This window comes from Pteronotus mesoamericanus, unplaced genomic scaffold (genome assembly GCF_021234165.1).
Source record: "Pteronotus mesoamericanus isolate MK-2021 breed Mesoamerican mustached bat unplaced genomic scaffold, CSHL_Meso_final contig_20, whole genome shotgun sequence".
NCBI lineage: Eukaryota > Metazoa > Chordata > Mammalia > Chiroptera > Mormoopidae > Pteronotus > Pteronotus mesoamericanus.
The window spans coordinates 63,931,323-63,952,918 of NW_026555085.1; the positions used below are offsets into that span (position 1 = coordinate 63,931,323).

Sequence of the window (21,596 nt, forward strand, 5' to 3'; positions counted from 1 at the left end):
ATTTGGGCCATATTTCTTTTTTTTATTGCAGACTTAAAGAGCTATTATTCACTGCCTCCTTGCTGCTCCAGATCCCAAGTCCATGGTGTCTCTGGCCCTGCACGCCTTCATCTTGAACTGCATCTGAGGGGAAGGGGCCCAGGACACGTGCATGGGGCTGCTGCCGTGAGAAGGGGTTTAGCTTTTTAATTAATTAATTAAAAATTCAGGTTCTCTATACCTCTAAGTTCATATCTCAAGCTTCTTTATTTTCATAAAGAAATACGCAGCACTGAAATTCAAGGTACCTAGCCCCCCACAGACATAGGTATAATGAAAAACCCCAGGATGCACTCTGGTGCAGAATCAGTTTCTAAAATAAATTTTAAAAGGAGAGGCTGAGTCAGGGTCATTGAAAATGAAATGCGAGATATTCAGGATTTGCTTTGTTTGCTACTAAATGGACATGTAATCAAATAATTTCAAAATATTTTATTTCATTCCATTGAAAATGTGTAACCTATTTTCATTATGAAAAATAAAGAAACTATGTGTAAAGTCCTTTAAGGATTATTGCAATTTCTTTGTTTAGAGTTTATTTATTCATTTTTAGAGAGAGGGGAAGGGAGGGACAAAGAGGAGAGAAACATCAATGTGTGAGAGATACATGGACAGGTTGCCTCTCATACACCCCCAAATGGTACCTGGCCCGCAACCTAGGCATGTGCTCTGACCAGGAAATAAACCAGCAACCCCTCAGTTTGCCAGGTAATGCCTAATCCACTGAGCCACACTAGTCAGGGCTATTGCAATTTATTTAAAGCAGTGGCAGTACATTTAAAAATAATTTTCTTTGTTATAAAATACATGTTTATGTAAAATTATTCAAAACTCATCACAATGCATTAAGAATAAAAATTTTCTCTCACATTTCATCACCCATCTGTATCAGGGCACCAGATGGCATTGTTGTGAGACGCTGCATTTGGCTTCAGTGAATATTTTTAAATATTTAATTAATTTATTTTTAGAAAGAGGGGAAGGGAGGGAGAAAGAAAGAGAAACATGAATGTGTGGCTGTGGTTGTCTCTAGCACAGCTCCTACTGGGGGCCTGGCCCACAACCCACGCATGTGCCCCGACTGGGAATTGAACCAGCGAGCCTTTGGTTTGCAAGCCGGCACTCAATTCACTGAGCCACACCAGCCAGGCTGAATTTTTTTGAAGACTCTTTAGTCATGTTTGCCCATTTCATGATAACAGACCTGCCCACACTGTGCTGAGTGTTCAGCAGTATTTGACAAAAATCAGCATGATCTCTATGCCCCACCCTCCCTGTTTACCCGATCTTGCTCGTTTTTGTTTCCATGGATGAAAAAAGTCCTCTGAGGGAAAAGTTTCACCGATGTAGAAGAGGTGAAACAAAAAATGGCAGAAGCATTAAAAGGCATCAAAATCAACGAATTCAAAAACTGTTGTGAGCAGTGGAAAAATGTCTCGAAAAGTGTATCACATCAAATGTACTTTGAAGGTGACCAAAGTTTAAACATGTAGGAATAAATACACATTTTTTATAAATGTTGTTTTTTTGGAGGGTTCCTCCCTTGTATGTGTTTATCTGTGAAATCATCACCACAATCAAGATAATGAACATATTCATCAATACCACAATTTTCTCATGCCTCTTTCCTGACCCTATTTGCCCCATCTACCTGCCCCACCCCCCAGACAACCACTGCTGTGTTTTCTGTCACTATAATTAGTTTGCATTTTCTAGAATTTTATACAAATGTAATCATATAGTATGTTTTCTCTTTTGTCTGGCTTCTTTCTCTTGGCATAATTATTTTGAGATTTATCCAGATTGTTGGATGTATCAGCAGTTCTTTAATTCATTTATTTTTTGCTGTGTACTATTCTAGGTTTAATCATTTCCGTTCCTGACACTTAGACCCTTTTTAGTACTACTCAATGGTTAGTGAGGACAGGCATTATTTCTGGCTTTGCGTGAGATCTGAGTATTGGTCTGTCTAAGCTCATCAGGTGATACTTCTGCTGGCCACTAACAGTTTTCTACGACACAAAGCTGATCAGTACTCTGCTCTGAGGTCTCTGGGGTACTCTCTCTGTGCACTTGTTTCGTCTCTGGTCTTTTCCATATGTACTGCATCTGCTTTGGTAGCCTGGGATTCTCTGCTCTATCTCCTCCAATAAAGGAGTCTTCCATGCTCTGGCTGGATTCCTCCTCCCTGGCCATGGCCTAGACTAGGTGCACAACCTTATAGACAGTATGCTGGGGAAATCATAGGGAGCACCTCATTTGTTTCCCTCTGGGACCACTGTGCTTCACTGTCTCACATCAATGTATTAAAATTTTTTTATTTATTGACCTTAGGGAGAGCGAGAGAAAGGAAAGGAGAGAGAAAGGAGGCAGTGAGACAGAGAGAAACATTGATTTTTGATGTCCACTTATTTTTACATTCATTGGTTGATTCTAGCACGTATCTTGACCAGGAATAGAACCTGCAACATTGGTGTATCGGGGTGATGCTCTAATCATCTGAGCTACCTAGCCAAGGCCTGTTTCATGTATTTTATCTTGTTTTTCAACTGTATCAGGCAAGAGAGTAAATCCAACTCCGTTTACTCCATCTTCCCCAGAATGACTGCTGAGATTTTAGTACGTGTCTTCCCAGAATTTTTCTTCTAATGTGGTATACATCTTTTGCTTTTGTCTGCATAGCACATTTCTTCCCTTGTTCTAGTAACATAACCTTCTTTCTTTTTCTCATGGAGAACTGCTTCCTCCATACTCCAAGGAGGACGAGTGGATCAATCACAGTAACTCCCCACCTCAGAGTCATTGGATGGGCATTGGATGGGCATTGGATGGGCATGGCTCAATCATACTAAGTCCTCTAGTTACTATGATTAGTCAGGGCAACTGACTGAGACAGGAGAAGCAAAGTTCTTTCTTGCTATTTTCCTAGATGGATGTAAGGACAGAGTGTTCTTTTGCTTCCTAGATCAAAATCTCTAAGAACTCCAGGCAGGTATATCTGCTTTGTTTGAGAAAAGCACCTTTGAAGATATAATTAAGGATCTCAAGATGATAGGTATAATTTATTACCCAGGTTGTCCTTAAATCCAATGATGAGTGTCCTTATAAGAGAAGGAGCCCTGGCTGGTGTGGCTCAGTGGATTGAGTGCTGGCCTGCGAACCAAAGGGTTGCCTGTTCGATTCCTAGTCAGGACACATAGCTGAGTTGCAGGCCAGGTCTCCAGTAGGGGGTGTGTGAGAAACAGCCACATACTGATGTTTCTCTCCCTCTCTTTCTCCCTCCCTTCCCCTCTCTCTGAAAAAAAATAAATGAAATCTTAAAAAAAAAGACAAAGAAAAGGAGAAGACAGAAGAGGAGAAGGCCACATTCATACAGGGGCAGAGATAGGAGTTATGCAGCCATAAATTATAGGTTATCTTCAGCCACCACAAGTTGGAACAGGAAAGAAAAGATTTTCCTTAGAAGAAGCAGGGCCCTGCCGACACTGTGATTTCAGAATTCTGGCCTCGAGAACCATGAGGAAATGAATTTCTGTTATTCTAAGCCTTTCAGTTTGTGGCATTTCCTTTTTTTTTTTTTTTTTTAAAGTACTATATTTTGTATTGTTTCAGTCTTTTACAATGTATATGTCTTACTTTTTAAAATTATATTTTATTGATTATGCTATTACAGTTGTCACAGTTTTTCCCCCTTTACCCACCTCCCTCCACCAAGCTATCCCCATTCTCTCAGGCGATTTCCATAGCATTATTCATGATCATGGATCATGCATATAAGTTCTTTGGCCACTCTATTTCCTATACAGTACTTTACATCCCCATGGCTATTCTGTAACTACCTATTTGGACTTCTTAATCCCCTCGCCTCTTCACCCATTCCCCCATACTGGGCATCCATCTGGCAACCATCAAAACACTATCTGTATCCATGAGTCTCCCTCTGTTCTTGTTTGCTTAATTGTTTAATTCACTTGTTGATAGGTATGTATTTATTGCCATTTTATTGTTCATAGCTTAGATCTTCTTTTTCTTAAATAAGTTCCTTTAACATTTCATATAATAATGGTTTGGTGACGATGAACTCCTGTAGTTTTTCTTGTCTGGGAAGCTCTTTATCTGCTCTCCAACTCTAAATGACGGGTTTGTTGGGTAGAGGAGTCTTGGCTGTACATCCCTTTTCATGACTTTGAATATTTCTTGTCAACCCTTCCAGCCTGCAAAGATTCCTTGGAGATATCAGCTTACAGTCATATAGGAAGTCCCCTGTAGGTCACTAACTGCTTTTTCTCTTGTTGCTTTTAAGAGTCTCTCTTTATCTTTAACTTCTGGCATTTTAATTATGATGTGTCTTGGAGTGGGTCTCTTTGCATCCATCTTGTTTGGGACTCTCTGTGCTTCCTGGACCTGAATGTGTATTTTCTTCACCAGATTAGGTAAGTTTTCTTTCATTACTTTTTTCAAATGCTGGTAAATTTCCAGTTTTTTTGCTCTTTCTCTTTTCCTTCTGGCACCCCTATGATGCAAATGTTGAACCGCTTGAAGTTGTCCCAGAGGCTGCTTACACTATCCTCATTGTTTTGGATTCTTTTTTATTCTTATTGTTCTTCTTGGTTGTTTTTTTCTTCTTTATGTTCCAAATCATTGATTTGATTCTTGGCTTCATCCACTCTGCTGTTGTTTCACTGTATATTGTTCTTTATTTCAGGTAGTGTATCCTTTGTTTCTGACTAGATCTTTTTTACACTGTTGAGGCCCTCAGTAAGTTCCTTGAGCATCCTTGTAATCCATGTTTTGAGCTCTGCATATGATAGATTGCTTATCTCCATATTGTTTAGTTCTTTTTCTGGAGTTTTGATCTGTTCTTTCATTTGGGCCATGTTTTTGTCTCCCTATTTTGGCAGCCTCCTTGTGTTTGTTTCTATGTATTAGGTAGAGCTGCTGTCACTCCCTGTCTCAGTAGCATGTAGTTGGTGTCCTGTAGGATCCAGTGGCACAGCCTCCCTATTACCCAAGCTGGGAACTCGAGGTGCATGTTTTGTGTGGGCTGAGTACACCCTCCTCTTGTAGTTGAGCCTTGGTTGCTATTGGCAAGTCAAGGGGAGTGATTTACCCAGGCCAGTCAGCTGCAAGGACTGTCTGTGACCACTGACCATGAACCTCTGCCATTTGTGGAGGATCAGCTGTGCAGGGGCAGAATGGTGTTGCTCCAGCATGGTCTGTAGCTGTCCATTGGGTGCATTGGCTCCGGAATTTCCCACGTGGTGCAGGCCAAGATGAGCCCTGACCTGTGTTTCGCTCAGGGCCACCCTGCCTGAGCTATAAAGCAATCTGAGATGGCTACTTGTGTTGGGCTTGCAGATTCCCAGGTGAAACCAAACTGTGAATCTAGGCTGGCTGCTGCTAGTGCTGGGCTTGGGGCCACTTAGCAAGAGGTTTGGGGGCTGGAGGCTCACTGAGGCTGGCTGTTGCTTCTTTGAAAAGATTTAGGAAGTTGTGACAAGACCAGCCATTCATATGGAAAAGCCAGTTAACAGCTATAAGTTGGGTGGGGCAGAGCCTCAGGGGCTCTCCAGGATGGAGCAAGCAGTTTATGGAGTCTCAGATACAGCACCTGCTGTCTCTGTGGCTCTGTGTGGGGAGGGTTCAGAAGAGGGACAATGGCCTCTGCCCTCCTTTCTGTCAGGGAGAAAGCTGTCCCCCAGCTCCCACCTTGATGCCAGACAGTTCAGTTCCTTCTTATATACCACTGGTGCCTTTCAAACTGCTATCCTGGTGCTAGAGCTCAGAGGGAATGAGTCTGAGTATGTCTGTATGCAGCTTCTTTAAGAGGAATTGCTTGGGGCTCCAGAAGTTTCTTCCACAGACTCCTTGCTGGTCTTTACAGCCAGAAGTTATGGGAACTTATCTTCTTGGCACTGGAACCCTGGGCTGGGGGGCCTGGTGTGGGGCTGGGACTCCTCACTCTCTCCCAAATTTTTATCTACCACATGTGAATGTGGGACCAGCCCATTCTGCATCTCCACTCCTCCTACCAGTATGGGTGGATGTGGTTTCTTTAATTCTGTAGTTGTCAGACTTCCATTCAACTTGATTTCTGGCAGTTCTGAGCGATGGTTATTCTATACTTTAGTTGTAATTTTGATGTGGTTGTGCGAGGATGCAAGCCATATTTGCCTACGCCACCGCCTTGACTGGAAGTGTGGCACTTAATGGTAGCCTTAGGAAACTGATACAACAGGAAGAACTGATTTGTGTTGTGGTAAGTTAGGGAGAAGGGAAATGAAGAGAAGACATTGTTATCAATGAAGACCATACCTAAAAATATGTTTTGAATATTATAGACAGCTTGAGACTTGTCTGCAGATACAAGAAAGAGACGATGACTTTGCAGAACAGAACCAGATGTGAAAGAATGGCAGAAGAAGGGTGACTGAAAGAAGAGAATCTGAATATAGGAAGGACAAAACCTACATCTGTTAACCACCTGACTTAAGATCTCAGCAGCTCCTTAGTGATAAAGTACTGAAAGTTGTTATCAGAATCACAGTACATAACATTTATTGTTTGACACACATATATCTGGGTTTAAACTTAAGTACTACAGTTGTATGTATACCTAACTTATTACATCATTTTGTTTCATTTTTAAAGACCAAAATTAAAGGAATCACTTCTTATTTTATTATTGGTAGATGCCTGAATTGGATGGCTATCAATTAAGAATGGTTATCAAAATTTTTGTGACAAAGGAGTAGATTGTTTGCTAAAATGAGTTGTTCCTGTTTGAAAATACCACTTATTAGTATCATGCAAGCAGCCTCTCAAAGATGCCATTGCTGTATTTTACATAAAACACCCACTTCTGTTAAATTTATAAAAGATTTGTGTCAGCCTGGCTGGGTGGCTCAGTTGGATGGAGTGTTGTCTTATACACCAAAAAGGTTGTGGTTTCGATCCCCAGTCAGGCGCTCCAGGAGGCAACCAATCCATGTTTCTCTCTCATATCTATATTTATCTCTCTCTCTCAAATCAATAAAAATAAATAAATAAAAACATATCCTCAGGTGAGGACTAAAAAAATTTAAAAAATAAAATATTTCTGTTTCTAGTATCTATAGATTTTTCCATGAATTTTTTTTTATTGATTTCCCCCCCTTTTTTTTAATGGGTGTAACATACTGCCTAAGCAGCCCCGATATTTCAGGGATCAGGGGAAGCTGGGGTGGAAGCAAAGTGTGTTGAAAATGTTTATATATAAAACTGAGGAAATCTGCTTGTTCTCCTGGGGTCCAAGAGTACTAATTACCACTCTGGATATGTGCACTTTCAATGATGTCACCAATGTGGAGGAGCAGCAATAAAGACTCATACCTCTTCCTCTTCCTCTTCTTCGCCTTCCAGCTCCTCATCAAGGTCTGCTTCAGCCTGAAAGTCCTCTGTTTCTTCCTCATAATCTTCTATACCTAACTCCCATCCAGCATACTGGAAAGGTTCTGGAAGGAAGGGACAAGGGAATGAAGGAAGGAGGAAGAAACAAACACTCGGGAAAATATTTTTACAATAAAATGATAATTGGTTTGGCCAAGAAGTCCATATGGTTTTTTTCCATAAAATAAAAGATACGTTTTTATTAACACCAATAGCTTTACTGATTTGGATATTTTGAGTATGTCAGCTATCTCCCATGTGGTATAATGTTGATTGTTTTCAATTAATATCTTGAATTGATCACTATCAATTTCAACTGTTCTACCTGACTGAGGAGCAGCGCCCAGTGAGAAATCTCCAGCACAAAGTTCACAAACTCTTTTTGACATGTTCGATCGGTCACAGCACCTTCTCCATACACTGAACAAATCTTTTTTATGCATTTCAGTTTCATTTTTACCTTTCTTGAAATAATAAAGCATAATATGTTAAAAATATTGCTTATATTCTTCCATCTTCAATATTAAAATGGCTACACAAAAATTTACCAATTTTGATGTTCCTTTCAATGTATGCTGATATGACAGCTGTTACAATACAATCTAACAAAATTGTTTCAAATGAAGTTAAAGACAACTAAGTGCTACTAGAGCATCCGATGGAAAAAAACCAAATGAACTTTTTGGCCAACCCAATATTACAGTAGTCTAAGATTAGGAAAATTAATTGCAGTGACTGATCTCTTAGTATAAATGTGTATGTAAATTGGCCTTCAGAAATTCTTTAAATGACAACTGGCCAGTTTGGCTGGTGCTGTTTGTGCCCCACAGCTGTTCTGATGGACCTGCACTATGAGAGTTGTTGAATATTTTAAGCATCATCCCTGGATATGTTGAATGTTTTACTTTATGGACCATCAAGAAAGGCTTTAAACGTGCACGGTGCTTTTAATAATATTACCTGCTCTTGACAGTAAATGTTAGGATTACAGCCCTTACTTTCCATAGTCTCAACTGCTTTTTGAAGTAGTTCCTCTGGAGTTTTGCCAGCAATCTCCAAGTTGAAAATGTGAATGAAAGAGTCACTGATTGTTGTTTCCAGAGATTTCCACGTGGAGACGAAAGATCTGATCTTCTCTTTAATAGGTTCCATTTCAGGAACATCAGGATAAGCGTCTTCAGGAAACTCAGGTAGTACAACTTTTGAGTAAAGGTTAAAGAAAAGAAAAAGAGAAGCTTCAAATATGGTATTTTTACCCGTACTGACAAAATAATTTATACTTCATAATACTTTTAAAGCATATAAGAGAAATAAACATGTAATTCTCAACAATAATGTACATTTATAAATTCATATATTAATTATGCTTCATTTCTTGTATTGGCTATAGATGAATTATCTATTAATAAAATTACTTGGATAATTAATATGTATTTCATCTGGCATCTTTAACTGTTGATAAAATGTATAAAATTTGATGAAAAGCAGTGTTATAAGCTGGTTAGATATACTTCTAATGTAATAAGCTAAATAAATACAATGTGTCAACTGGCATACAATGCAAAAAGAAGTAAGAAGCTGGTAGTATGCCTAAAATAAGGGACTGGACCCTTTGTAGGAGAATATGAAAAGCACTTTTATGCACTAACTACTTTTATTTTATATGCTAACCTGTTTCAGATAATTTAGTTTCCAGGCCCTCTTTGGATTCTTTTGGAATTTCTGTTCCAGCCACAGTTTCCTCAGTAAGCTCAGATACTTAGAAAAGAAATATAATTAGTGTTTGAATTTTAAGACATTGTTTCTTTATGAAAGTTTTGGCACAAAGAAAATTTCAAAACACAGTTTAAATTGTATATACTATGTCTAATTGAAAATATAGTTCTAGTTAGGAAAGTATGGCATAAAAATATGTAATAGTATAAGGCAGAAAATGAAGAATATCCTTAAATATACTAAAGAACAATGACCAGAATAATAACTGACACATGATACATACAATTCTGACTGGTAACAGTGATGTCTTCAGCATTGGGCTAGACCTGACCCTAAATGGAGTAGGAGGCTGGCTTTAGACCATCCAAAGGAGGTTCCTTGAAGGAACCAGTAAGGAGATAAAAGACGATAAAACTAAATCATATCTTAGACCTGTAACACTATTGTGAGACACTGTGGACACTAGAACTCTCTGGTGTAATGTTTGATGTATCATATTTAATACATTTCTATTTATTTATTTATTTTTGGTATTTTATGGCCTGCCTTCTTGCATAAGGTAGGTAGGTAGGAGAACAGTCAGCCTAATTGTTTAGGTACTGAAGAAAATACTGAAGTTTCTGACTGGGAGCAAAAGTCAATGGAGATGTGGGACTTTTAAAAGGAAATCAGGTGTTTTATTCTGTCAGCCTTCCTGCTGGGCATGAGGGGTATGATTTTATACTTATTGTCCCATAAAGCCAATGCCAACCTCTTTGATAAAAATGATTTATGTTTCTCAGTGTGAAAATTCCCATTAGTCCTGATTCTTTTACCAGATGACAGCAGGTTCCTAGTCCTTAACTGCCCCAGGCTGGATTTGGCAGTAGATATTTGAAGGCCCTTAGTTCAGAGCACTAGTTTCTAATCCAATACTAACTGTGCTTGGAAGCATTTAGGAGCCTCACTCCCACCATGGTGGGTACCCCACCCTGCTGCTGTGAGCCCACTCTCCAGTCCCGAGAGTGACTTCCACTGCCCAGACTCCGGCTTGCCCTGCCCCACCCACCAAACTGCACCTCTGCGGCAGCGCTGGCTCCATGGGTGTGTGACCTGTGCAGTTGTACAGTCTTTTACTCAGAAGAGCCTCACACTTAGCATAATGCTCTTTGGTTGTCAATTTGAAATTTTTAATAATTTTATCTCTGAACTTTGTTTTATAATCAAAACCCAAATGGGTCCCAATGGGACAATAGAGCACGCATGAGCAGAGATAGGTACAATATGTGTTAGCCAGTCCTTGCCATCCCATTCTTATGAGAGTTCCTGATGGCCCATCATGAGTATAGAATCCCAGGGGACCCATGATGTGTCAGAGTAAGTATGACTGAGTGGTGAGGGCAGGCAGGCAAAGATGCTGACAGACCCAAGCGACCATGCTTTCCCTTTGAACTAGAACTTGCTTCAGATAGAAGCGGAAAGAAGGTGATAGCATTTGGAGAGACAAGAACAGCCAAGGAACCCAATCATGGCCTTTCCCATTCGTGTCACTTTCCTGCAATAAACATTTAGTTTGAAAATGATGAGATAGACAGAAAGGAAAAGACAGGGCAACCCAGTGTTCCTTTTTCTTTGTCTTTGCTCAATCATTAGTAAGTTAAAGGTAGAGACTGTTGGTAGAATATGTGCATATTAAGAAGTGATATAAAAAGCTGAGTTAGTTTTGTGCACAGAACTTACCAGTATTCTGGTAAGAATGAAATACATATGTATGTATGAGCTATGAAATATTCATTGTATTAATTTCAGTGATTCTTTATATGAGTTAAATAATCCTATTTTTATTTAAAATGGCATTGCACAATATAAAGATGAATGGTAAAATTCATGCTAATAATTTAAATTTTTAATTTTCTTTACTTAGAATGACATTAAATGACAAATAAAATCAATCCATGACAATTTGTGAGAGAGATTATGGAGGAAAAGACAAAGCTTTATCTTTGAGTACCTTTAATGGCACCCTCCCCCTGCTTTTTAACAGCGTGCCCCACGAAGGACGCAGACAGGCCTGTCCCTGAGAACCAAGACAGAGCAGGGCAGAACCAGCTTTCCTACAGCATTTCAAACCATGTGATTTGGAATTAAAGGCTGTTCGCTGAGGGCTCATTCTTCGTGTTTAGCCTGTTTGCACTTTCTTAACATATACACACGTATGCACACACAAACACAGCAATGGGCATGAGTGAAATTAAGGACATGGCTGTGAATAAAGTCTAACCTGATTCAAGTTCTGTTTCAGGAATCTCGGACACTTCAGATTCCTCAGGTAAGAAGCCCCCGATTTCCTCGGCTACCTCAAGGGCTTCAGACCCTTCAGGAACATCGTTCTCCTCACCTTCAATCTCCTCATCAGCCTCAGGATCAGCCTCTTCCACTTCTGGAAAAAAAATGAGAAGTAAATTATCATTGAGGTTAAGTCAGCAAATATTAATTGGGTGCTAGGCACTCTAACAAGTGCTGAGACCCAAACAAAGAATTAAGGGTGGTCCCCTGCCCTCCTGGAGCATGGGGTTTAATGAAGGAGAGAGAGAGAGAGAGATTTTCTATACATTTTACCTATTAAAATGTAGTGGTAAAGGACTAGAGTCATGAACTCAGAGTGCAATAGGAACCCCAGCCTAACGGTTCATTTAAAAGAAGAAATGTTGCTCTGGCTGGTGTGGCTCAGTGGACTGAGCACCGGCCTGTGAACCAATGGGTCGCTGATTCAGTCCCCAGCATAGAGCACATACCTGGGTTGCAGGTCAGGTCCCCAGTAGGGGGCACATGAGAGGCAACCACACATTGATGTTTCTCTCTCTTTCTCCCTCCTTTCCCTTCTCTAAAAATAAATAAGTAAAACCTTAAAAAAAATAAAGGAGGAAATCTTTATAGCAGTCCCAAATATTAAAACAGTAAAAAACTAGAAACAGCTCAAATGTCTATTCAGTAAGGTAATGGGTAGGCCTGCGCTGTCTGATGCACAGCCACTACAAGATGTGGCTATGAGCACTTAAAATGTGGCGCGTCCTGAGATGTGATATAAATATAAAATATACAATGGATTTCAAAGCTTTAGTATGGAAAATCGAATGTAAAATATATCAATACTTTTTGCATAGATTACACAGTAAAATAGTATTTTGGATATGCCATATTAAATAAAATTGATTTCACTTCTTTCTTTTTACGTTTTATGTGGCTACTAGAGAATTTAAAGTTACATATGTGGCTTGCATTATATTTCTATTGGGTAGTACCAGGTTAGGCTCTGTATTTTCTTATAGCTAAGAATGAATGATAGAGTGGTTAATCAATACATTAAATGGAAATTTTAAAAGCATAACTTCAAATTTTCAGTAGTTGCTGATGATGATGTAGTTTCTGATGATCAGAAATATATGAATGGATGTCTTTCAGGAAGAAGCTGGGGTGAACTGTGGAGTCAGAAAAATTCATCTTCCCAATTCCTTTAATGGATTTATGAACTTGATTGAAAACAAAGTAATTTCTATGCAAAGATGATGTGAAAGATTGTTGTGGAGATTTCTTCCTCTCAGTGAGTACCTTCCAAGAATCTCATTCTAGTGGTGTGTGATACCTCTGGTACCTGAATTTTAATCTAAATCTGGGTATTAAGTCCCAGAGGAAAGCATCCTGAAGTGCCCTATATTTCAAGGTCTGACCAGGGCTGCAGAGCATGTGGCTTCCAGGTATGTGATTTGGAATGTTGTCCATCTTTGGGGTTATATGGGGAATTTTATGGTGATACACCAGAGAAAGAAGCAGAATTTGCTGAAACCTACTAAGGTTTGGGATGAAGTTATGTGCTCTACACCAGAAACTCAAAACATCTTCAAGTAAATATCTCTTTTGGTTAAAAAAAAGAAAAAAAAAGGGAAAAGGAAGGAAGGAAGGAAGGGAGGGAGGGAGGGAGGGAGGGAAGTAAGTTTTACTACTTTTTTCAAGAACCCTAGTGAATAATCTGAGTAGCATATAAGTCAGGAATGGATTGAAAAGTGTTCTAAGATCCTCTGCTATCTGTGATTTTGACTAAGTATGTGTTATATGGTTATCTATTTCTTTATAATAAATTACCCAAAAACTTAGTGGTTCAAACAACAATCACATTATCCTTGCAATTTCTGGGATCAGGAATTTGCGAGTGGCTTCTTGGTGGTTCTGGCTCTAGGTCTCTCATGAAGTCATCATAGAAATGTTAATCAGGGCCACTGGCATCTGAAGGCTTCCGTGGAGCCAGAGGATTCACTTCCAAGGTGGCTACTTAAAGTCAGAACCGAGGTCCTGAGGGAGCAGAGATAAGCCCTGCCCAAATTCCTGACCCACGGAATTGGGTGCATAATAAAAACGTGCGTTTAGTGTTGTGGTGGCTTTTGCTCAGCAATGGAAAACTGAAGCAAATACTTTTCATTCTTTTGAGACTTGGACCTCTTTGGCAGTCTGATAAAACTTATGGATTTCCTTTTAGAATGATGTTTTCAATCTCATAAAATAAAATACATAAGAAGCCAATTATATTGAAATACAGTCATCAAGACATCAAAAAAATTTTGTGCTATAGGAAATTTGTGCATCTTTACTAATGCATTAAACAACAAAAACCAGCAGCTGGTTTAATAACAATCATAATTTGGGAACAGTGATAAGCATATATAAAACTATAATGTGCTATCTTCATTTCTATTGGTGACAAAGTTAAATTATTGCTAGTATTACTGTGGTTTGTTGCCTATATGAATTACTAGTTGAAGGAAGAATTAAATTTTAATTAAATATGAGTTAAAGTTATAATTATTTTTTCATTCAAGTTCATACCCTGAATTTTTTCCATGGACCCCAGGTTAAGAACTCTAGTCTCAAAAGCAGCTTGTAGGGTAAATTCTTCTATAATGGAGATTCGAAGTTTAAGTGCAAATACAATGGGTATAGTACGAGTTTGACTCTTTTGTCAGCTTCTGCAACACGCTTCTAATGGAAGTAATCCCAGTAGCCACATGTCATTAATAACCAGGCATGCTGTACATCTGTCTTGCTGCATACCCCTTCTGAGGGTACTTGAGTAAGTATCTGTGTCAGGGTCTTTTTCCTATGAATCCATTACTTCAGTGACCATATAATTTATTACCCAAATTGGAACACTTCGAGAGTGAAAGGGGGTCAAATAAATACTTACAGACCATAGCCAAAAACCTGGGTTCTCATGGGCAAATAAAGAAGTATGGTAACCTTGCCTATGATTCACTGAAGTACTACAGTTGCTTGCAATAATAATACAAAATTAAATGACATATATATATTATTAGTCAAATTAATCTGTGTTTGCCTTTTGTTTTCACATCCATAGCTTCCAATAGCCTTTGACTTTCTTTCTCTATACTCAATGACTCTTCTTTGGCTTTTCTGGGGAAAAAAAAAAAAGTTCAAAATTTAATTGTATTTGGAAATTCAGACATCTTACAAAATTATAAGATTTAAGGCTTAGAGTGGTAACAATAAGGAGTAAATTGTTTATAATATTCATTATATTTTTTACTTCACAATATAAAAGTTTAATTTACTCATATTGAGGTCAGTTAATTTTCAGGGTTTTTTTTTGGAAGAAAAGTCGGAATGTTACACTTTGAAAAGCTGTGGCTATTTATTAGAAAACCTGTCAAAATTAATAAAGGATTGTCTAACTACAAGTTAAAAAGGCAAATGAGGAAAACTGTACCTTTTTTTCCCCACTGGTTAAATGAGAAATATTCATAATCCTAAGTGAAAAAGTATAATACATAACTATGTATAATACAATTTTAATTTTGTATTTAAAATGAATATAAATGATTAAAAGACTAGAAGAAAACGAATCAAATTGTTAATAATAGTTACTGGGATGATGGCATTATGAGAAAAAAAAATCTGAAATGAAACCAAAAACAAAAAAGTATCCGAGTCTTATGTAAAGTCCTTGCAAGGTTTTTTTAGACAAGAGATAAACTTAAGAGGACTAAGAATTCCATCTTGGGCCAGATATCTACAGACACGCAGAATTCTACAGCTTTTCCAGCATCAGTTTCTAAATGTGCCATTCAAAAGCAGGATAGTTTCTGTCATCACCACTAGTCTTTGACTTATCTACCCCAGTGATTTATTGAAGTATCTCATAACTGGCAGCAAAATCCTGCCTCATTCTTGTCATGTCTCAGATTGTTATCAGCATCATACGTTACCTAGGTTTTGGATAAGGGGAACCTCACAAAAAAGCCCTGTCTGAACTGCAGATTCACACAATCAAAATGGGAAAAGAGCGTAGAAACGAGACCCAGTCATCGCAGAGGTCTGGTCATGAACAAAGAGAACTCAAATTACACCAACAGTTTAGGCTGGATGGCAGGATTTGGAATATAGTAAAAGTGCACCCTCTACTAATAAGACACATACCTGTTGAGAGAAGAGGTGGGGTAATGTTGTTTGAAGAGAATATATGTAAGTAGAACATAAAGAATGCTGAATGTAAGAGAGCGACAGGCCTACAGAATAGTCTTAGGAGGACTGCCCCAGGGTGTGCTGCTGATATGAATGGGCTCTGCTTCACTTAACTAGGCCCCTGTTGAATACTGGGTACAGTTTTTTTGATATTATATTTTAAAGATGCAGTTATTTTAAAAAGAATGCAACATTCTTATACATGTTCCCTTGTGTATTAACATGCTGATACCTGATGGCTAAAGTCCTAGATATACTTTCTAGATCAAAAGCATAGACATTTTAATTTTTTTTATCCTCACCTGAGGACCTTTTTTACATTGCTTTAAGAGAGAGAGGAAGGGAGAGAGAGAAACATTGATGTGAGAGAGAAGCACCGACCAGTTGCCTCCCATATGCACCCAGACCGGGGATCGTACTGGGGATGGAACCCATAACCTAGGTATGTGCCCTGATGGGAAACTGAACCTGCAAGCTTTCAGTTATGGGACAATGCTCCAACCAACTGAGCCACATTGGCCAGGGACACATTTTAATTTTCAATAAATACTTTCTTTCTCCACCATTTTAGTTATATCACACAAGTGTATTTTCATTTACTTTTATCATGTTATTTCTTCACTTTGTGAATTCTAGTTAGCAAAATTATTTAAGTCACAGATAAATATGGTAAAAAGAAAAAAAATCTTATCTGTGCTCATTTTTTCTTGCAATGTCTTGAAAGTAGATATTTGATTTAGAAAAAATTTGGTTTGGAACTGTGGAAATATCTACAACTCTACTCTAGAGATTCTAGAAGTATTTGTGAAACTACTGTTTTTTCTCAGAATTAACTTGAATTGGATCAGTTAGACCACCGTTTTGATATTAAAGAGCTTTAATAAATATAAATTGTAAGTAGATATTTAACAGCTTCATAAAACATTCATTACGCTGTTTTATTATGCCAGGCAGATTTTACCTTGCTGCTTCTTCCTCTGTTTTTTTCTTTTGTTGTTCGTCTAATAATCTTTCTAATATCTTAGAGTCAATTTCAGGCTTATTCTCTAAATACAGTCTATTAAGTAAACATTTTTCTGAAATGTAGATAAAAAGAATAATATTAATTTTGAAGTTCTATAAAGTATAGTGAGATACATTTAGAAAGTTAACAATAAAAAATAATTCTTCCTATATCCAAATATATTTTCCTTTAAGTACTTATTTACAAAGAGCCCAGATTCTTTAAAATATTGAGACCATCTTAGATACTTTTTAAAAGGTATTTATTTGTATGTCACAAATAACTAAAACATGAAAAAATGCAGTATATTATATTTCCCCCTTGGAAACTCTTTTTAAATACATTTCCCTAAAATTTAAAATGGCAAAATATTCTTGGCCCCCTTGTCAAAGATTAGTTGACCATATATACATGGGTTTATTTCTAGGCTCTCTATTCTCTGTTCCATTGGCCTATACATTTGTTTTTATGCTGGTAGCATACTGTTTTGATTATTATAGCTTTGTACAAAGTGACAAAATAATTAAAATTTAGTTCTACAATCTTGAGGTACTTAATATTCCCATTTGAGGTGAACAAGGACTAAGTTTTTGCCCTCAGCCTTATATATATTTCATTTACAATTTATTTATTTTTTTAATAAAAAAATTTTTTATTCACTTTCTTACAATATGACTTTATTTCTTTGAAAAGCTGAGAAGTTTATATTCTTTCCATAAATCTATCAATCTATCCTGTTGTTATTATTTGTTATTTTTGTAATTATTTGTAATACATAGTCATAATAATTGTGTAATAGTTGCTATTAGTTTTTGTATGAATGTCCCCTTAAGAGAAAATATAAAACTTCTGCTAAATTGTGAGCTATATGAAACTTTAGTTTGCTCTTCTAACTGTGTAAAACCCATTGCGTTAATCAAAGGCAGAGAGCATGACCTGTTTTAACCTGATGATAAGTTCCTGTCATTGTTTTGCATTATAGTGATGACTGAGAGGGGGGTATTTAATTCTCAGCTGCAGAGAATAATTCTAAGGGCCTGCTGGAATGTCCGTGCTTCAGCAGACTATCCTGGCCACCTGCTAGGTGGACAGATGCCTCATTTTGTATACCTCTAGGTTGTAAAGGAATTGCTGGGGTGGCATTTATACCTAGTGACGGCAGAGAGTTTGCCATTTTATATTTTAACTAAAAGTATTATCAGCAATAAAAACTTCACTTTCAAATTTACATCGTAAATATTTACCTACCATTGTCTTCTGTATCTGACAAACAGATTATTAAATCTGGTGTAATTCCTTTCTCAACTAAGGCTATCCACAGTTCTCTTACAGCAGGGCAGTTGTCTAGTACCCATCCTCCGTATTTTGGGGCACCAGAAAACCTCATCTTGTTTTCTTCAATTACCTGTAAAAAAAAATGACACACTGATACTACCATCATAGCTAGGTAAGTCAAGGATGCTCCCTTGATCTATCACTCTTTGTGAACCTTAACCAGCTGTCTTCTGAATTCTTCTGACTTTCGGAAGAAAAAAAGAGCCACTTAATTTCAAACAAGAAACTTAAAGCAAGAAACCTATATGTTTTAAAAATTAAAAATGGGGAGCAAAAGCCTTTATTAAATAAATATAACAACACTTATTTTGCTATGTTATTCGATATTACAGAATTCAGGTCCTAATTTAGAAGGTCTGGGATGAGGCCCGAGAGTCTGCATTTCTAATACGCTCCCAGTGACGATGGTCTGTGGACCACTCTTTGAGTGGTAAGGTCCTAGTCCAGCTCTCCACTTCCCGTCTCTTTTGCTCTTCATCCCTCAGTGAGAGAGCTGAGAGGTACTGAGATGGTTACAAATAGCCAGGGAGGGAACTGGGTCAAAACAAATCTTGCAGGTGCTTAATGAATTCTGCTAACTCTCCCCTACCAACTGCTGAGCAGTAATAGCTTCAGTATACGTATGGAAATTAGTAATGTGGATCTGTGAATACACAAATTCTGAGGGTTTTAAACAAGTTTGTGTGACATCAGGTAATCACAGAATGTTAGAAGTAAGTCAAAAGGTAAGAGATGTCTTACCCAGAATTTCCATCTGAATGAAGTCTTTAGAAAAAAATTAAACATGTTGAAATGTATAAGCTAAAGAATTAGAGGGTTGAAAAAGCTATAGAAAAGAAATACAAGTAAAAGAAGACAGAAAGACAAACACTGCATGATTTCACTTACATGTGGAGTTAAAGGCTAAACTCATTGAAACAGAAAAGAGGTTTCTGGTTGCCAGAGGTGGGGGTGGGGATGGGGAAAATAGGTGAAGGGGGTCAAAAGGTACAAACTTCCAGTAATAAGATAAATAAGTCCTGAGGATATAATGTAGAACATGGTGACTACAGCTAACAATACTGTACTGTATATTTGAAAGTTGCTGAGAGAATAGATCTTAAAAGTTATTACTACACACAAAAAAGTGACTATGTGAGATGGTGGATATTAACTAAATTTATTATAGTAATCATTTTGCACATATGCCTATAGCAAATCATTATGTTGTACACCTTAAGTTAATAAAATATTATGTCGATTGTATCTCAATAAAACTGGAAAAATATAAATGGTTAATAAAAATGTTACTAATTTCAACGATATAAAATGATCAAATTTACAGAACCGAAAAAACCAAACTAGAGCATCATGCTAAGCGAAATAAGCCAGGGAAAGAAAATACCACACCTAACCAACAATGCAAAGAAGCAAGGCAAATATGGCCAGCAACACTGAAAGGAAAAGAAATAACAGAGACAAGAGGGAAGGGGGTGGCAGGAAAGGGAAGGGAAGAGGAAAGTCAGAAAAGGACTCGGAAACGAGACTAGAAGGAAGGGGGAAAAAAAGAAAAATTATAAAAAAAAAAAAAAAAAAAAAGAAAATTAAAGCAATGTCAACATATCATTTATAATTTCCCCATCTCAATTTTTTTGAAAAAATTTAATGACTTTTTAACATTTTATCAAATAAATAAATCTTAACTTGTTTAATCATCCTCTGATTGTTAAACATTTATATAATTGATAATGTTGTTATAACATTGTGCTCATGTGATAGACATCTGTATGTGTAAATCTTTGTCCAACTATATATTTCCCTAGGTCAGATTCCTAGAAGTGTTTTTAGGTCAAAGAGAAAAAGAAATAAGCGTTTTAAAGGCTTTGCATACACATTGCCACTTTGCTTCCATATCAATTTTCACTTCCGCTATGTGACTATGTCATTACAGCCTCACTAATATGATTGTTGTAAGTTTTAAAATATTTTTGCCAACTTTACAGCAATCATACTCATTATTTTAATTTTCATATTTTTATTGAAACTTGAACATTAAAATTTTTAAATTAACTATTTGTATTTTTAAAAACTTTTATTTATTGATTTTTTAGAGAGAGAGGAAGGGGGAGAGGGAGGGAAAGACAGAGAGAGATGGAGATACAGACATCAATTTGTTGTTGTTCCATTTATTTATGCCTTCATTGGTTGGTTTTGTATGTGACCTGACCAAACCAGCAACCTTGATGTACTAGGACAATGCTCTAACTGAGCCACCTGGCCAGAGTTGTATTTTTGAGAAAATGATCTGTTTATATCTTTTGCCTGCTTTTGTATTGGGATATTAGATTTTTCTTGATTTCTAAAAAATCTTTATATTAAATAATTAATATGTCATTTTAGTATAAATACTTTTTCTCAATTTGACCTTGGCCTTAAAATTTTGATTTTCATAATTTTTTATATAAAGAGGATTATTAAGTATTCTTACCACTGGGATTTTGCTTTAAGAGTTCTTCCACTGCATTTATGCCCAGAGTGCTTGATCATTCCAAGATCACTTCAGTATAACTACACTTTCTTCTAGTTAAAAATGCCATTTTTAGCCGTGGCTCATATGGCTCAGTGGGTAGAGTGCTGGCCTGTGAACCAAAAGTCACTGGCTCGATTCCCAGTCAGGGCACATGCCTGCAATGGGTTGCAGACCAGGTCCCCAGTTGGGGGCATATGAGAAGCAATCAATCGATGTTTCTCTCCTTCTCTTTCTCCCTTCCCTCCCTTTATCTAGAAATGAATAAATAAAATCTCAAGAAAAAAAAGCCATTTTTACATTTAATTTTTTAATTTATATGAAATTTATTTTTTGTAAGATGAGATTCTACATTTGTTTTCCCCAATTGTTAATTTTACAAACAATATTAAATAATTCTTCCTTTCCTTTTGGATTGTGATGTAAACTTTATTAGCATATAGTAAATTATTAATCTCTACTGAGGTCTGTTTCTGTACCTTCTCTGTGGTTCTGTTTATTCTTTTTAAAAAATATATTTTATTGATTATCCTATTATAGTTGTCCCAATTTTTCTTCCTTTGCCCCCCTCTGCCAGGTACCCCCACTTCCTCCAGCAATCTACTCCTTTAGTTCATGTCCATGGGTCATGCATATAAGTTCTTTGGCTACTCCATTTCTTACACTGTTCTTAACATTCTCCTGTCTACTTTGTACCTACCCATTTGTATTCCTTAATACCTGCACCTGTTCTCCCATTCTTCCCCTTCCTCCTGCCAGCTGATAACTCTCTAAATGATCTCCATATCTGTGATTCTGTTCCTTTTCTGCTTGTTTGCTTAGTTTGTTTTTTAGATTCAGTTGTTGATAGTTGTGAATTTGTTGGCATTTTAATGTTCATAGTTTTGATATTTTTTGCTTACATAATTCTCTTTAACATTTCATATAATAATGGCTTGGTGATGATGAACTCCGTTAGTTTTACCTTGTCTGGGAAGCACTTTATCTGCCCTTCAGTTCTCAATGATAGTTTTGCTGGATAGAGTACCATATTTGCCATGTATAATGTGCACTTTTTTT

At 37.2% G+C, this 21,596-nt stretch overlaps 1 protein-coding gene across 1 annotated transcript in view; it reads right to left on the minus strand.

Moving 5' to 3' along the window:
* AK9 (adenylate kinase 9) overlaps positions 1 to 21,596 on the minus strand; it is a 105,846-nt gene that overhangs the window by 36,978 nt on the left and 47,272 nt on the right. Inside the window, exons 16-22 of the mRNA XM_054568640.1 lie at positions 17,945 to 18,101; positions 16,655 to 16,769; positions 14,549 to 14,625; positions 11,444 to 11,602; positions 9,139 to 9,225; positions 8,466 to 8,666; positions 7,411 to 7,532 (exon numbers count right to left, since the gene is read on the minus strand). Coding sequence (XP_054424615.1) covers positions 7,411 to 7,532; positions 8,466 to 8,666; positions 9,139 to 9,225; positions 11,444 to 11,602; positions 14,549 to 14,625; positions 16,655 to 16,769; positions 17,945 to 18,101 — 918 coding nt within the window. The remainder of the gene's footprint in view (positions 1 to 7,410; positions 7,533 to 8,465; positions 8,667 to 9,138; positions 9,226 to 11,443; positions 11,603 to 14,548; positions 14,626 to 16,654; positions 16,770 to 17,944; positions 18,102 to 21,596) is intronic.